General features: G+C 38.6%; 1 protein-coding gene across 7 annotated transcripts in view; it reads left to right on the top strand.

The window, feature by feature from the left end:
* The window catches only part of SMARCA2 (SWI/SNF related, matrix associated, actin dependent regulator of chromatin, subfamily a, member 2), a 182,846-nt gene that overhangs the window by 160,107 nt on the left and 5,276 nt on the right, over positions 1 to 17,463 (top strand). For all 7 annotated transcript variants that reach the window (XM_028166516.2, XM_057548235.1, XM_057548233.1 and 4 more), the window contains 3 exons: positions 1,495 to 1,600; positions 2,090 to 2,191; positions 4,858 to 4,990. In XM_028166516.2, the coding sequence (XP_028022317.2) occupies positions 1,495 to 1,600; positions 2,090 to 2,191; positions 4,858 to 4,990 (341 nt within the window). The remainder of the gene's footprint in view (positions 1 to 1,494; positions 1,601 to 2,089; positions 2,192 to 4,857; positions 4,991 to 17,463) is intronic.

Here is a 17,463-nt window from a genome sequence, read left to right as displayed (position 1 = left end):
CAAATGCATTTCTCAACCTGGAAGGGGTGGGGGGGGGGGGGTAGGGGTGGCGGAGGGTAAGAGAACACCTTGGTTCTTGCCATGATAATCTTAAAATTCAGTTTCCTATCAAACTGCAGTCTTCTTATGCCTCTTGTGTTGGCCCCTGGTTTTAGTATTCATGAGGCCCATGTATGCATTAAAAAATAAAATAAAACAAAACACTCACCCAGCATCACAGAAAAACTCGCCCATCCCTTTGACAGGGTTTTCGGTTAATTTATGCAGGCCCCTTTGCACTTCAGCATTTTCCCCACTCGTTGCTAGGCAACCATTTGAGTTACTGCGCATGCCTTTTTTATGATAAGTGTCATTATGATTATTTTTTAATTATATGACTGGGACTATAGATTAAAACAGCATATTGTCACTCATCCTCTGCTGCTGCTTCTAGCATTCTCACACACTCCTAGAATCACCTTCCAAAATTTACATGGCAGCGATTTATGGGGGTTTTTTTTGTTTTGTTTTGATTTTAATATTTCTGCCTTCACAAAGGAAGTAGAGATGGCATCATAAGGGAAACGAGATTTTTGTGAAAAATGACTGTACTGTATCTCCCGAGATGTTATTGATCTGGATAGGCTGAGTCAGATATGAGGGTCCTGAACCTAAATTATGAATATCTGGTTCCTTTGACCATGTCTGCTTCTAACATTGAGTGATGCTAAATGCTTACATTGCTTTATAGTCTGTTTCTCAAAGTTACAAAATGCTAAGCGTTCGTTGCTATTAAATGTGCTTTCAAATAAAGCTACCATGAATTTGCGGGGAGGGTACAGCACTGATCCCAGGAACATGAGGCAGCCATGCTTGCTAAATATGTTTGTTCTTTTCAGCACAAATGACTCCATACACACAAAATGAAGTTAGGCAAGACGAAGGGGGTTCCACTGGCAAATAATCATAAAGGTTTGTGTAGTTCACAGTGTGGAAAAATGCCCTAAGGAGGAGTAAGACTGAAAAGATAGACAGTCCCTGGTACATACGAAAGCTTTTCATTTGAGTTTCCAGAGTATATTCTAACATATTATTTTCTGAATATAAAGTGGATTTGAAAACAAAGGGATATGGAAATAAAGTCAGTTTTTTTTTTTTTTTTTACCAAGTCAATTACTACTCATTTAGAAATGGAATTTTTGGTGGAATGGGACACTTTAAATATTTGTATCAAACTGAAGAGAGGTTCACTCTGAAAGAGAAATCCACAGTGGACTTCCCATATGTATGACAGAAGTGGAGATCTACTGGTATTCTAATGTGATTTTGAAGTTAGCACTGGGAACATTAATCTCCCATATAGTTGTAGGATTTTCTTTGATTTGAAGAGCCCCATGTTTATATGCATGGGATGCCATTTGCTTTTTTGACATTTTTCTGAAATAAAATACAAGTTTTCCTCTGTAGTGCATGATCTGTTATGTTTTTGTTCGTTTCTCCCCTGCCCCCCTACAGTTCAGGGCGACAGCTCAGTGAAGTCTTCATTCAGTTACCTTCAAGAAAAGAATTACCAGAATACTATGAATTAATTAGGAAACCGGTGGATTTCAAAAAAATAAAGGTAGATCTTTTGTTTACGAACTTTATTTTTTAAGTAAATAAAGTAGAAGTGTAAATTCATTGAAATGATTACAGTTAGGACTTGACAGTGGTAACCTATCTGACTGCCGCTGACACCCATCCAGGGCTCGGCACTGAAAAGGTCGGGATGTTCTTGTGCCTTTAAATGTATGTTATTAAATCAATATACTGAGAGCTCGTATTGATTATATTGCATTTTATTTAAAAAGTTCCAGACTCCTTCCTCGATCCCACTGCTCTTCCTGGTTCCCATCATACGCTCCTTACTCCCCCTTACAAGAAGGAATACGCGTGGGAGGGTGGTCTCTGTTTATGACACCCCCTGGAGTTGTGTAGTCCCACCTCCCTGGCAGATCTGTCTACTGGGAAGACAAATGGAACATCAGGCTTTGTTAACCAAGTAATGATTGTTGTATTTCCACCACCACCCTCCCCCACTTTCCTCTGTTTTATCCAAAATTTGCATCAGGAAAGAATTCGTAACCATAAGTACCGAAGCCTGGGTGACCTGGAGAAAGACGTCATGCTTCTCTGTCACAATGCTCAGACGTTCAACTTGGAGGGATCCCAGGTGAGACATGTTTAACCTTAAACATGCTTGTGTTCTTTTAAGTAAAATATTTCATTTGCTACCGTCGCTACCATCCTGGCAGAAGAAAAGGAAAAACAAAAGCCTTTATTTCCATGCTACCTATGTACGTCAATTGAGGCTTTGGCATTTTCAAATTAATGCCAGCTCCTTTGTACCATAGCTATGCTAGTTCCTACTTGTGCTTCCCTTAAAGGCTTGGCTTTTAATCAGAGGAGGAATTTAAGTTAATAACTTAATGTAATGCTTAAAAGCTAGAGGTACAGTTTTTGCATTTATAGAGATGGTGTATTTGGTTATATTTACCTTGGGTTTTCTGATTGTAAACTTTGCATCAGGAGCCGAAACGGCTGTTTTGTTTTAAAACAAAAAATATATAGAAAAAATAACCACCGCCTCTAATTGTTACAGAAATGCTTTTTATCAGGTCAATTGCAATTCTCTTTACTCCCCTTCTCTGTAGTTAGCAAGTGTAAGAGTCTGTAAGTAAGTGACACTATTAAAATAACTAAGTTGGCGGAGGACACTTTCACTTTAATTACACCTCAATTCCACTCACCTTTTGTAGGGACTCCCCTTTTCCTATCTATGCTCTCATACCCATGAGGCAGAAAGAACAAGAAGAGAGGTCAGTGTGTCTGCCAGCCAATGCAGAGTCAAGCCTCTTTCCGGATCAGACTTCTTTTATCTTCATGTCAATTCCAGTCACTAAATTGGAGAATGTGGGACTCCTCAGAATGTGCTTTGAACAGACCATACCTTTCCAGTTAATGGGAGTTAATAGAAGTATTATTTTGACCAAAACAATAGGTCGTGAAAGCAAGCCTTTTTCAAAGAAATTTAAGGTGAAAACTAGGACGCAGAGAGTAAATATAAGCGTCAACAAGGAAGTCTTTTATGAATGACCACTTATAGTTAGTGGATAGATTTGGGGGTTCTTCATAGGACTGTGGCAACATTGTGATATACACCCCGTCCCACAGCCTCCCTGTCTGCCGACACCCACTGCCTCACCTCTGAACTGGGGTGACAAATGGCCTCTTGACTGGCTTCCCTCCGAGGCCCTCCTGGATGCTGGCCTGTCTTTCTGTAACCACCTTTTTATCCTGTCCATCATCTACTGCCCACCAAGCTTCGAGCTTCCCCATGTACTGTTAAATTCTAGAATGAATTTAATCGCCGTAGTTTGCTTTCTAAAGTCATACACTAACTCTTTGGCCTCATGTCCTGCTGTTCCTCAACCTAAACGGTTCATGGTCCAGTAACAGTTCATGGTCCATAAACACCGGCTTCCCCAGATACACATGCAGTTGTAGGAAGGAATTATGAATACAGAGAGAGCCTTGACGCCGTCACAAGATAGTAACATCGTCCCATGTCATAACCAGGAAATTGGCAATGGTGCCATCCCAGATGCATCTCTTTTTTTACTCTTGCCGCCCCACCTTTCCCCTTGCTCTCCTTTTCTAAAAAGGCCCTCTCCTTTCTCATGATCCCCTGATGGGATCCTCCTCACCCTTAAGATCCAGCTCAACTCTAGTGTCCCTGGCAAATTCTGCCCCAGTGGCCCCATCCCAGTGTGTCATCTTCACCATTTTTAAGTGTACAGCTCAGTAGTGTGAAGTATATTTTCATTATTCTGCAACAGATCTCCAGAACACTTTCATCTTGTGAAACTGAAACCCTGTAATCATTCTGCCAGACACCATTCTACGTTCTCTTTCTACGAATTTGACTCCTCTAGATAGCTCATATAAGCAAATCACTCAGTGTCTGTCCTTTTGTGAATGGCTTATCATTTCACCTAGCGTCATGTCCTCAGAGTTCATCCATGTTGTGTACGCTGCGACAGGATTTCTTTTTAAGGCTGAATAATACTCCATGGTATGGATAGACCTCGTTTTGTTTCTTCATCCCTGTGTCGATGGACATTGGGTGTGCTTCTACCTCTTGGCTACTGTGAATAGTGCTGCTGTAAACATGGGTGTGCATGTATCTCTTCAAGACCCTGCTTTCAGTTCCTTTGGGTATATATCTAGAATTGGCATTGCTGGATCATATGGTACTTCTATTTTTAGTTTTTTGAGAAAACAGACCATTTTTGAACTTTCTCTCTCTCTCAGCAACTACACAGGGCTATGGTCAGTTAGGTGCATACACCAGCGAGAAAGCACTGATTGCAATAAGTATTGGCTGGTACTGATAAACTCAGTAACAAATAATAGCCCCCATTTTGTTAGGAGAATTGCATTTTTTAAAAAAGGTTGTTTTACCACAGTGTTTGATGGAACAACTTAAATAAGAAATACAGTTTTTTTTAATACCGGTCTTGCTGTCAAAAATGAGAGGGCATCGTATTGAAGCCCTCCCTTCCCTCCCAAGCATGCGCGTGCACACACACAACACACACACACACACACACACTCTCTCTGAAATTATTTCAACTGCATGTGGACTTTTCCTGTAAGACTGTCTGTAGATTTGAGTTTGGTGTTTTCCTGCAGGCATAGACAATAACGTCGATGTTTCTACTAAAATTCACGTAGACTAATGCTGTGTGTGGCACAGGGAAGAAAAGAGCATGCTGCGATTGTGAGTCTCGGGCCCTCAGCTTGAGGTTTTTAACAGGTGCCACTTTGACCCTTTAGATCTACGAAGACTCCATCGTCTTACAGTCAGTGTTTAAGAGTGCTCGGCAGAAAATTGCCAAAGAAGAAGAGAGTGAGGACGAGAGCAACGAAGAGGAGGAGGAGGAAGAGGAAGACGAGTCAGAGTCAGAGGGTGAGTCCATGTGGTTTCTCCACTGGTTTGGCCCTGGCCACCTGCATCGCTGTTTCCGCAGATGCCAACAGAGCAGACGCCGGAGTCAGGAACATCTGGACTCCAGGTCTTGTGGTCTTCCATGTCCTAGCTGGGCAACCCCAGGTGGTATACTTAACCCTGCTGGAGCTCAGTCTCCTCCTCTGTGAAACTGAAGTACTAAATGTGCCCCCAGTCATGCGAAGAGCTTAGCACATGGCCAGGCTCACAGCAAACACGGAATGTTGCCTTTGGAAATCAGTGTAATATACATTTTCTACCAGCATGGCTGTTGATACCACCTATCTATCTGTTGACCTAGCACAGTGGTTCTCTAACCTGGGTGATTGCTGGCCTCAACCCCTGAGTTTCTGATTCAGTAGCCTGCGGAAGGGTCTGAGAGTCAGCCTTTCTAACAGGTTCACAGGGGATGCTGATGTGACTGGACCCGGGACCACACTTTGAGAGTCACTGCTTTAGAAGATAATTGTCAAGCTGTGGTCCATTTTGTCCATCATGGATCAGATACTGATCCTGTCTTTATCTTGATATTTTATTCATTATGGCTCTGTTTGTTTGGCATGAGTTTTGAGTTTATAAAACATTGCACTGAATAGTGTTTATCTTGATTACCGAGTTTTGGTGCCCTCTTAAACTTTGCACCCAAAGGCAAGTATCATATTTCAAAGGTTACGGCTGCCTTGAAAAGTCTAAAATTTCTTCTTACCTAATTATGTTTTCACCCCATACCTCCTCACAAAGTAAATAAATCCTAGTAGTTTGTAGTCTTCTATGTAAAACAAACAGTTTAGGTATGCTTTATTAGATTTGTTTCTAATTACATACTTAGTACAGACAGCTTGGAAAATATTTTTAAGAAAGGAAAATTTGTATAATTCCATCACCCAATATACATTTAACTCCAGTTGCCTTCCAGTTTTTTATACACATAAATATTTTGTTTATAAAAGTATAGCACACTGTTTTGTAGCATGGTTTTTCCATTACAAATATTTTCCCATAGCAATGAGTGTTTTTATACAGCAATACATATATTAACATCCATTAATGAATGTACCGAAACATAGTAATCTCAATCCAAATAATGCTGTGCTGAAAATTCTAACCCATAAACCACTGCACACACTGTAAAAACATCTGACGCATACATATTGCTGCACAGAATGGAGTTGATATCTTTGTCAGCTGTGTACGTACGTGTCTGTTTCCCCATACCCTCATCTGTTCTCAGTATTATTCTTTTTAGTGATTCTGCCTTTTAAGTATTAATTTAACCTTTTTTAGTTTCATATGGTTACTCCCTAGTTTTAATATCCTAGCATTTGATGATTAAGTCTACAAAAGCATATTTTAGCTAAACGTTTCCTTGTTTTAGAGCGAGATTTCTAATCTGTTTTCAAAGAGCTACCTTCTTATCCCAGCTATCGGTTGAGATACGTTTGCTCTAATCTCTCCTGAGACTTGGTATGTTAACTTTCTACGGCCGCTCTAACAAATTACCACAAACTTAGTGCCTCAATACAACTTACATTTATTATCTCACATCCCTGTAGGCCACGGGTTTGCTGTGGGTCTCTCTGGGCCAAAATCAAGGTGTCACCAGCCTACCTTCCTTTGTCGGGGCTCCAGGGGAGAATCCATTTCCTTGTGTCTCTTTCTCATGTTGCATCTCATTGACCCTCTCTTCGGCCTCCTCTTCATCCACTTTTTTTGCTGTTGTTGAGATATAATTGACATATAATAATATAGTAGGTTCAGATATACAGCATAATGATGCGATGTATGTCTATATTGTGAAATGATCACACCTAAATCTAGTTAACATCCATCACCACACATAGTCAGAAAAAAATTTTTTCCCGTGACGGGAACTTTGAAGATCTACTCTCTTGGCAACTTTCAAATACGCACTACAGTGTTATTAATTAAACTCACCATGCTGTACCTTAAACCCCACGACTTATTTATTTTATAACTGGATATTTATACCTTTGGATTCCCTGCACCCATTTCCCACCCCACCTCCCCACCTCTGGCAGCCACCCTCTCTGTTCTCTGTATCTATGAGTTCAGTTGTTTTTTTTTTTTTAGTTTCATATATAAGTGAGATCATACAGTATCTGTCTTTCACTGACCTATTTCACTTAGCATAAAAGCCCTCGTGGTCCATCCATGTTGTTGCAAATGTCCTTTTTTTAATTTTTAAAAATGTTTATTTTGTATTGGAGTGTAGTCGATTTACAATGTTGTGTTCGTTTCATGCGTAAAGTGAAGTGATTCAGTTATACGTGTATCCATTCTTTTACAGATTCTTTTCCCATATAGGTTATTACAGAATACTGAGTAGAGCTTCCTGTGCTGTACAGTAGGTCCTTGTTGGTTATGTTTTATATATAGTCGTGTGTATGTGTTAATCCCAAACTCCTAATTTCCCACTGCCCCCCCCCACCCCCGGCCCTGCCACCTTTCTTTCTTCTTTGGTATCCATAAGTTTGTCTTAAGTCTGTGGGTCTGTTTCTGTTTTGTAAATAAGTTCATTTGTATCACTTTTTTAGATTCCACATATAAGTGATATCATATGATATTTGTCTTTCTCTGTCTGACTTACTTCACTTAGTATGATAATCTCTAGGTCCATCCATGTCACTGCAAATGGCATTATTCTATTCTTTTTATGGCTGAGTGAGTAATATTCCATTGTGTATATGTACCCCATCTTCTTTATCCATTCCTCTGTGGATGGACATTTAGGTTGCTTCCATGTCCTGGCTACTGTAAATAGTGCTGCAGTGAACATTGGGGTGCATGTGTTTTTTTCAAATTATGGTTTTCTCCAGATATGTGCCCAGGGGTGGGATTGCTGGGTCATATGGCATGTATATGTCAATCCCAGTCTCCCAGTTTATCCCTCCACCCCCTTTCCCCGCTGGTAACCATAAGTTTGTTTTCTACATCTGTGACTCTATTTCTGTTTTGTAAATAAGTTCATATGTACCATTTTACTGAGATGATCATTATAAGTTTTAGCCTTCATTCTGTTAATGTGTTGTATCATATTGATTGATGTTGAACCAACTTGCATCCCTGGAATAAATCCCACTTAATTATGGTATATGATTCTTTTAATGTATTGTTGAATTCAGTTTGCTAATATTTTGTTGGGGATTTTTTGCATCTACGTTCATCAGGGATATTGGCCTATAATTTTCTTCTTTTCTTGCAGCCTTCTTGTCTGGTTTTGGTATCAGCATAATGCTAGCCTCGTAAAATGAGTTTGGAAGTGTCCCCTCCTCTTCCGTTTTTTTGTTTGAAAAGGATAGGTGTTCATTCTAATTCTTCTTTAAATGTTTGGCAGAATTCACCAGTGATGCCGTCTGGTCTTGGACTTCTGTTTGATGGGAGGTTTTTGACTGTGGACTCAATTTCCTTACTAGTAATTTGTCTTTTTCTGTTTTCTTTGTGATGCAGTCCTGGTAGGTTGTCTGGTTCTACAAATTTATCTGTTTCTTTCTAGGTTGTATGATTTGTTGGCACATAATCATTCATAGTAGTCTCTCATTATTCTTTGCATTTTTCTGATAACAGTTGTAACATCCCCTCTATCATTAGTGATTTTATTTGAATCCTCTCTCTTTTCTTCTTGGTGAGTGTAGCTAAAGATATGTCCATTTTTTTTAATCTTTTCAAAGAACCGGCCCTTAGTTTCATTGATCTTTTCTATTGTCTTTTTACTCTCTACTTTTTTGTTGTTGTTGCTTGTTTGTTTCCAGTTTGATCTTTGCCGTTTCCTTCCATCTACTAAGTTTGGACTTCATTTGTTCTTCTTTTTGTAGTTCCTTGAAGTATAAAGTTAGGGTGTTTTATTTGAGATTTTTGTTTCTTGATGTAGGCATTTATCACTGAACTTCCCTTCTAAGGTTACTTTTCTGCATCCTGTAAATTTTGGCATGTTTGATTTCCATTTTCATTTGTCTGAAGGTATCTTTTAATTTACTCTTTTGGTTTCCTTGTTGAGCCATTGGTGGTTCAGTAGCACATTGTTTAATCTCCACATAAGTGTGAATTTTCCAGTTTTCCTCTTATAATTGATTGGTTTCATGTCATTATGGTTGAGAAGGCTTATTGATGTTTCAATCTGCTTAAATTTATTAAGACTGGTTTTGAGGCATCACATATGATCTATCCTGGAGAATGTTTCATGTGCACTTGAGAAGAATGTGTATTCTGTTGCTTTTGAATGGAATGTTCCATATGTAACCGTTAAGTTCCTCTGGTCTAGTGTGTCATCTAAGGCCAGTGTTTTCATATTGATTTTCTGTCTAGATGATCTGTCCATTAATGAAAGAAAGGTATTAAAGTCCCCTAATATTATTGTATTGCTGACTATTTCTCCCTCTATGTCTGTTAATAAATGTTATGTCCTCTTTTTGTATTGACCCTTTGCTATTATGTAATGCCCTTCTTTGTCTCTTATTAGTCTTTAAAGTCTCTTTTGTCTGATGCAAGTATAGCTGCCCCAGCTTTCTTTTGGTTTCCGTTTGCATGGACTACCTTTCTCCATCTGCTCACTTGCAGTGTGTGTGTCTTTAAAGCTGAAATGAGTCTCTTGTAGGCAGCATATAGATAGGTCTTGTTTTTTAACCATGCAGCCACTTTGTCTTTTGACTGGAGAATTCCGTCCATTTACATTTAAAGTAATAATTGATAGATATGTACTTATTGCCATTTTGTTCATTGTTTTCTGGCTGTTGTGTAGTTCTGTTTTTCTTCTTTTGCTGTCTTCCTTTGTCATTTGATGACTTTCTTTAGTAGTTTACTTAGATTCCCTTCTTTTTATCTTTTGTGTATCTACTATAGGTTTTTGCTTTGTGGTTACCACGAGGCTTACATGTTACAACTTATATTTAGAAGAGTCTATTTTAATTTGATAACAACTTAAGTTTGAATGTATTCTAAAGCTCTATGTTTGTACTCCTTCCCTCTGTTTTATGTTTTTGATGACACATTTTACATTTTTTTATCTTGTGAATATACTTGTGTATCCTCTAATTATTATAGTTAAAGTAAAAGATAAAAGTAGTAAAAATAACTATATTACTTATGTCTGGCTCTAGAAGTGATTAATCCACTAAATATACTATATATTTACTTTACCAGTGAGATTTATACTTTTATGTGTTTTCTTGTTGCTAATCAGTACCCCTTCTTTTTAACTGAAATAAGTCACTTTAACATTTCTTGTAAATTCAGGAGTTCTTGATGAACTCCTTTAGCTTTTAGTTATCTGGAAAACTCTTTATCTCTTCTTCAATTCTGAATGATACATTTGCCAGGTAGAATATTCTTGGTTGGAAGTTTTCTTATTTCAGTATTTTGACTGTTTTATGCCACTCACTTCTGGACTGCAAAGTCTCTGCTTAAAAATCTACCAGTAGTCTTTTGGGGGGTTGCCCTTGTATGTAACAAGTTGTTTGTCTTTCTTTTGCTGCTTTTACAGTTCTCTTCTTGTGTTTAAGTTTTGACATTTTAATTGTAGTATGTCTAAGTGTGGGTCTCTTTGGGTCCCTCTTACTTGGGACTCTCTGGGTTTCCTGGATCTGGATGTATTTCCTTCTGCAGATGAGGGAAGTTTTCAGCCATTATTTCTTCAAATAAGTCTTCTGCCCCTTTCTCTCTCTTCTCTTTCTGGAAGCCCTACAGTGTGAATATTGGTCCATTTTATGTTGTCCCATAAGTCCCTTATCTTCACTCTGTTTCATTCTTTTCTTTTTGCTGCTCTGATTGATTGGATGAGTTTCACTGCCCTGTCTTTGAGTTTACTGATCTTTTTTCTGCTTCATCTTGTCTGTTGTTGTACCCCTCTAGTGTACTTTTCAGTTATCATATTCTTCAGCTCTGTGACTTCTATTTGGTACTTGTTTATAAAGTTGGCCATTGAACAACACAGGTTTGAACTGCATGGGTCCACTTGGAGGCAGATTGTTTTTCAATAAATACATACAGCAGTACTATACAATCTGCAGTTGGTTGAATCTGTGGATGCAGAACCCCAGATACGGAGGGCCAACTGTAAAGTTATACACAGATTTTTGACTGCACAGAGGGTTGGCGCCCCTAACCCCCATGTTGTTCAAGGGTTAATTGTGTTTTCTCTTTGAAGTTCTCACTGTTTTCATTCATTCTTCTCCCAAGTTCAGCAAGCATCTTTATGACCATTATTTTTAACTCTATCAATCAATCAGCTAAGCCATTCATCTTTGTTTCATTAAAGACTTTTTTCTGAGGTTTTATCTTGTTCTTTCATTTGGAGCATATTCCTCTCTTTATTTTCCTTGACTCTCATTTGATACAACAGCCATCTCTCCCAGTCTTGAAGGCGTGGCCTCATGGAGGAGACAAAAACTTTATCATTCAACCTACACCCTAGCTCTTCCTTGTCTCTCACACCTTTGTGATTGTCCAAGCAGCCTACTTTTAGTGGCTCCCAATAGTTGAGGGTGTGCCAAGACCTGTCAGTCAGTGTCTTAGAAGGGAGGATCTCAACACCTAGATTCAGGCTGATTGGAAGCCAGATCCTCAGGCAGCAGCTTTTTAAAGTATGCAAATATACAGTCCAGTGGGACCACAGGCCTAAGTCCCAGTGACGACCAGAACCAGGCAATCTGAAGGTATCCCCTGGGCAGCACTCGCAAAAACCAGGGCACCAGGCGTGTGTAAAAGCTCCCCTCCATGAGACACTAATGCTCTGGAGTATGGCAGAGGGAGAGTGCAAAGATAGCATCCCCCCCTCTGCCAAGTTCTCTGGAAGGGATGACAGTCAGCCCTTAGATATGGGTTACATTAGATGCCCGTCCCTAGGCGGATGCTTTAAGATAAGCCTCTTTTATGTAAAGTCTGGGTGCCTCTCAATCAGCTGACTTTGAGCTGGGTCCTGGGGCAGGTGAGTCTGCGCATGAGACTTTTACGAGCCATTTCTGAACTGGCTGTAGCCCTGTGGGTCTTGTGGACACAAGCCCTGTTGGTTTTCAAAGCTAGATGTTTTGGGGGCATCCCTCAGGTGCAAGTCTTAAAAGTTGGGGTGCCTGATGTGGGGTTCAAACCTTCACTCCTCCTGGAGAAGCTTCAGGTTTTCAGTTCCTTTCCAGTTGTGGGTCACTGCACCAAGGATGGCATTTATCATGAGATTATGTATCAGCCTCTCTGCCTTTCTTACTTGCTTCAGTGTGGGTTTTTCCACATTTGTCCAATGCGTAGGTGTCGCTCAGCTAGTTTTTTTTTTTTTTTTAATGTCTGAAACATTTATATTAACATATTTCCATACATATTTCCATACAAATACAAATATAAGATTTTTAGAAATTTCATGTAATGTCTGAAACATTTATATTAACATATTTCCATACAAATAACCCAATGAAAGTTTAGTATTAGTTGTTTTGTTTGTTTTTTTATACTGCAGGTTCTTATTAGGCATCAGTTTTATACACATCAGTGTATACATGTCAATCCCAATCGCCCAATTCAGCACACCACCATCCCCACCTCATCGCAGTTTTCCCCCCTTGGTGTCCATATGTCCATTCTCTACATCTGTGTCTCAACTTCTGCCCTGCAAACTGGCTCATCTGTACCATTTTTCTAGGTTCCACATACATGCATTAATATACGATATTTGTTTTTCTCTTTCTGACTTACTTCACTCTGTATGACAGTCTCTAGATCCATCCACGTCTCAACAAATGACTCAATTTCGTTCCTTTTTATGGCTGAGTAATATTCCATTGTATATATGTACCACTTCTTCTTTATCCATTCGTCTGTCGATGGGCATTTAGGTTGCTTCCATGACCTGGCTATTGTAAACAGTGCTGCAGTGAACAATGGGGTGCACGTGTCTTTTTGAATTACGGTTTTCTCTGGGTATATGCCCAGTAGTGGGATTGCTGGGTCATATGGTAATTCTATTTTTAGTTTTTTAAGGAACCTCCATATTGTTCTCCATAGTGGCTGTATCAATTTACATTCCCACCAACAGTGCAAGAGGGTTCCCTTTTCTCCACACCCTCTCCAGCATTTGTTGTTTGTAGATTTTCTGATGATGCCCATTCTAACAGGAGTGAGGTGATACCTCATTGTAGTTTTGATTTGCATTTCTCTAATAATTAGTGATGTTGAGCAGCTTTTCATGTGCTTCGTGGCCATCTGTATGTCTTCTTTGGAGAAATGTCTATTTAGGTCTTCTGCCCATTTTTGGATTGGGGTGTTTGTTTCTTTGATATTGAGCTGAATGAGCTGTTTATATATTTTGGAGATTAATCCTTTGTCCGTTGATTCATTTGCAAATATTTTCTCCCATTCTGAGGGTTGTCTTTTCGTCTTGTTTATGGTTTCCTTTGCTGTGCAAAAGCTTTGAAGTTTCATTAGGTCCCACTTGTTTATTTTTGTTTTTATTTCCATTACTCTAGGAGGTGGATCGAAAAAGATCTTGCTGTGATTTATGTCAAAGAGTGTTCTTCCTATGTTTTCCTCTAAGAGTTTTATAGTGGCCAGTCTTATATTTAGGTCTCTAATCCATTTTGAGTTTATTTTTGTGTATGGTGTTAGGGAGCATTCTAATTTCATTCTTTTACATGTAGCTGTCCAGTTTTCCCAGCACCACTTATTGAAGAGACTGTCTTTTCTCCATTGTATATCTTTGCCTCCTTTGTCATAGATTAGTTGACCATAGGTGCGTGGGTTAATCTCTGGGCTTTCTATCTTGTTCCATTGATCTATGTTTCTGTTTTTGTGCCAGTACCATATTGTCTTGATTACTGTAGCTTTGTAGTATAGTCTGAAGTCAGGGAGTCTGATTCCTCCAGCTCCATTTTTTTGCCTCAAGACTGCTTTGGCTATTCAGGGTCTTTTGTGTCTCCATACAAATTTTAAGATGATTTGTTCTAGCTCCGTAAAAAATGCCATTGGTAATTTGATAGGGATTGCATTGAATCTGTAGATTGCTTTGGGTAGTATACTCATTTTCACAATGTTGATTCTTCCAATCCAAGAACATGGTATATCTCTCCATCTGTTGGTATCATCTTTAATTTCTTTCATCAGTGTCTTATAGTTTTCTGCATACAGGTCTTTTGTCTCCCTAGGTAGGTTTATTCCTAGGTATTTTATTCTTTTTGTTGCAATGGTAAATGGGAGTGTTTCCATAATTTCTCTTTCAGATTTTTCATCATTAGTGTATAGGAATGCAAGAGATTTCTGTGCATTAATTTTGTATCCTGCAACTTTACCATATTCATTAATTAGCTCTAGCAGTTTTCTGGTGGCAGTTTCAGGATTCTCTATGTATAGTATCATGTCATCCGCAAACAGTGACAGTTTTACTTCTTCTTTTCCAATTTGTATTCCTTTTATTTCTTTTTCTTCTCTGATTGCCGTGGCTAGGACTTCCAGAACTATGTTGAATAATAGTGGTGAGAGTGGACATCCTTGTCTCGTTCCTGATCTTAGAGGAAATGCTTTCAGTTTTTCACCATTGAGAATGATGTTTGCTGTGGGTTTGTCATATATGGCCTTTATTATGTTGAGGTAGGTTCCCTCTATGCCCACTTTCTGGAGAGTTTTTATCAGAAATGGGTGTTGAATTTTGTCAAAAGCTTTTTCTGCATCTATTGAGATGATCATATGGTTTTTATTCTTCAATTTGTTAATATGGTGTATCCCATTGATTGATTTGCGTATATTGAAGAATCCTTGCATCCCTGGGATAAATCCCACTTGATCGTGGTGTATGATCCTTTTAATGTGTTGTTGGATTCTGTTTGCTAGTATTTTGTTGAGGATTTTTGCATCTATATTCATCAGTGATATTGGTCTGTAATTTTCTTTTTTTGTAGTGTCTTTGTCTGGTTTTGGGATCAGGGTGATGGTGGCCTCATAGAATGAGTTTGGGAGAGTTCCTTCCTCTGCAATTTTTTGGAAGAGTTTGAGAAGGATGGGTGTTAGCTCTTCTCTAAATGTTTGATAGAATTCACCTGTGAAGCCATCTGGTCCTGGACTTTTGTTTGTTGGAAGATTTTTAATCACAGTTCCAATTTCATTACTTGTGATTGGTCTGTTGATATTTTCTGTTTCTTCCTGATTCAGTCTTGGAAGGTTATACCTTTCTAAGAATTTGTCCATTTCTTCCAGGTTGTCCATTTTATTGGCATAAAGTTGCTTGTAGTAGTCTCTTAGGATGTTTTGTATTTCTGCGGTGTCTGTTGTAACTTCTCCTTTTTCATTTCTGATTTTATTGATTTGAGTCCTCTCCCTCTTTTTCTTGATGAGTCTGGCTAATGGCTTATCAATTTTGTTTATCTTCTCAAAGAACCAACTTTTAGTTTTATTGATCTTTGCTATTGTTTTCTTTGTTTCTATTTCATTTATTTCTGCTCTGATCTTTATGATTTCTTTCCTTCTGCTAACTTTGGGTTTTGTTTGTTCTTCTTTCTCTAGTTTCTTTAGGTGTAATGTTAGATTGTTTACTTGAGATTTTTCTTGTTTCTTTAGGTAGGCTTGTATAGCTATAAACTTCCCCTTAGAACCGCTTTTGCTGCATCCCATAGGTTTTGGGTCGTCGTGTTTTCATTGTCATTTGTCTCTAGGTATTTTTTTATTTCCTCTTTGATTTCTTCAGTGATCTCTTGGTTATTTAGTAACGTATTGTTTAGCCTCCATGTGTTTGTCTTTTTTACGTTTTTTTCCCTGTAATTCATTTCTAATCTCATAGCGTTGTGGTCAGAAAAGATGCTTGATATGATTTCAATTTTCTTAAATTTACTGAGGCTTGATTTGTGACCCAAGATGTGATCTATCCTGGAGAATGTTCCGTGAGCACTTGAGAGGAACGTGTAATCTGCCGTTTTTGGATGGAATGTCCTATATATATCAATTAAATCTATCTGGTCTATTGTGTCATTTAAAGCTTCTGTTTCCTTATTTATTTTCATTTTGGATGATCTGTCCATTGGTGTAAGTGAGGTGTTAAAGTCCCCCACTATTATTGTGTTACTGTCGATTTCCTCTTTTATAGCTGTTAGCAGTTGCCTTATGTATTGAGGTGCTCCGATGTTGGGTGCATATATATTTATAATTGTTATATCTTCTTCTTGGATTGATCCCTGGATCATGATGTAGTGTCCTTCCTTGTCTCTTGTAACATTCTTTATTTTAAAGTCTATTTTATCTGATATGAGTATAGCTACTCCAGCTTTCTTTTGATTTCCATTTGCATGGAATATCTTTTTCCATCCCCTCACTTTCAGTCTGTATGTGTCCCTAGGTCTGAAGTGGGTCTCTTGTAGACAGCATATATATGGGTCTTGTTTTTGTATCCATTCAGCCAGTCTATGTCTTTTGGTTGGGGCATTTAATCCATTCACGTTTAAGGTAATTATCGATATGTATGTTCCTATGACCATTTTCTTAATTGTCTTGGGTTTGTTTTTGTAGGTCCTTTTCTTCTCTTGTGTTTCCCACTTAGAGAAGTTCCTTTAGCATTTGTTGTAGAGCTGGTTTGGTGGTGCTGAATTCTCTTAGCTTTTGCTTGTCTGTAAAGCTTTTGATTTCTCCATCAAATCTAAATGAGATCCTTGCTGGGTAGAGTAATCTTGGTTGTAGGTTCTTCCCTTTCATCACTTTAAGTATTTCATGCCACTCCCTTCTGGCTTGCAGAGTTTCTGCTGAGAAATCAGCTGTTAACCTTATGGGAGTTCCCTTGTATGTTATTTGTCGTTTTTCCCTTGCTGCTTTCAGTAATTTTTCTTTGTCTTTAATTTTTGCCACTTTGATTACTATGTGTCTCGGCGTGTTTCTCCTTGGGTTTATCCTGTATGGGACTCTCTGCGCTTCCTGGACTTGGGTGGCTATTTCCCTTCCCATGTTAGGGAAGTTTTCGACTATAATCTCTTCAAATATTTTCTCTGGTCCTTTCTCTCTCTCTTCTCCTTCTGGGACCCCTATAATGCGAATGTTGTTGCGTTTAATGTTGTCCCAGAGGTCTCTTAGGCTGTCTTCATTTCTTTTTATTCTTTTTTCTTTAGTCTGTTCCGCAGCAGTGAATTCCACCATTCTGTCTTCCAGGTCACTTATCCGTTCTTCTGCCTCAGTTATTCTGCTATTGATTCCTTCTAGTGTAGTTTTCATTTCAGTTATTGTATTGGTCATCTCTGTTTGTTTGTTCTTTAATTCTTCTAGGTCTTTGTTAATCATTTCTTGCATCTTCTCAATCTTTGCCTCCATTCTTATTCCGAGGTCCTGGATCATCTTCACTATCATTATTCTGAATTCTTTTTCTGGAAGGTTGCCTATCTCCACTTCATTTAGTTGTTTTTCTGGGGTTTTTTCTTGTTCCTTCATCTGGTACATAGCCCTCTGCCTTTTCATCTTCTCTGTCTTTC

The sequence above is a fragment of the Balaenoptera acutorostrata genome, chromosome 6 (genome assembly GCF_949987535.1).
Source record: "Balaenoptera acutorostrata chromosome 6, mBalAcu1.1, whole genome shotgun sequence".
Taxonomy (NCBI): domain Eukaryota; kingdom Metazoa; phylum Chordata; class Mammalia; order Artiodactyla; family Balaenopteridae; genus Balaenoptera; species Balaenoptera acutorostrata.
This window is presented reverse-complemented; position numbering and strand designations above follow the sequence as displayed.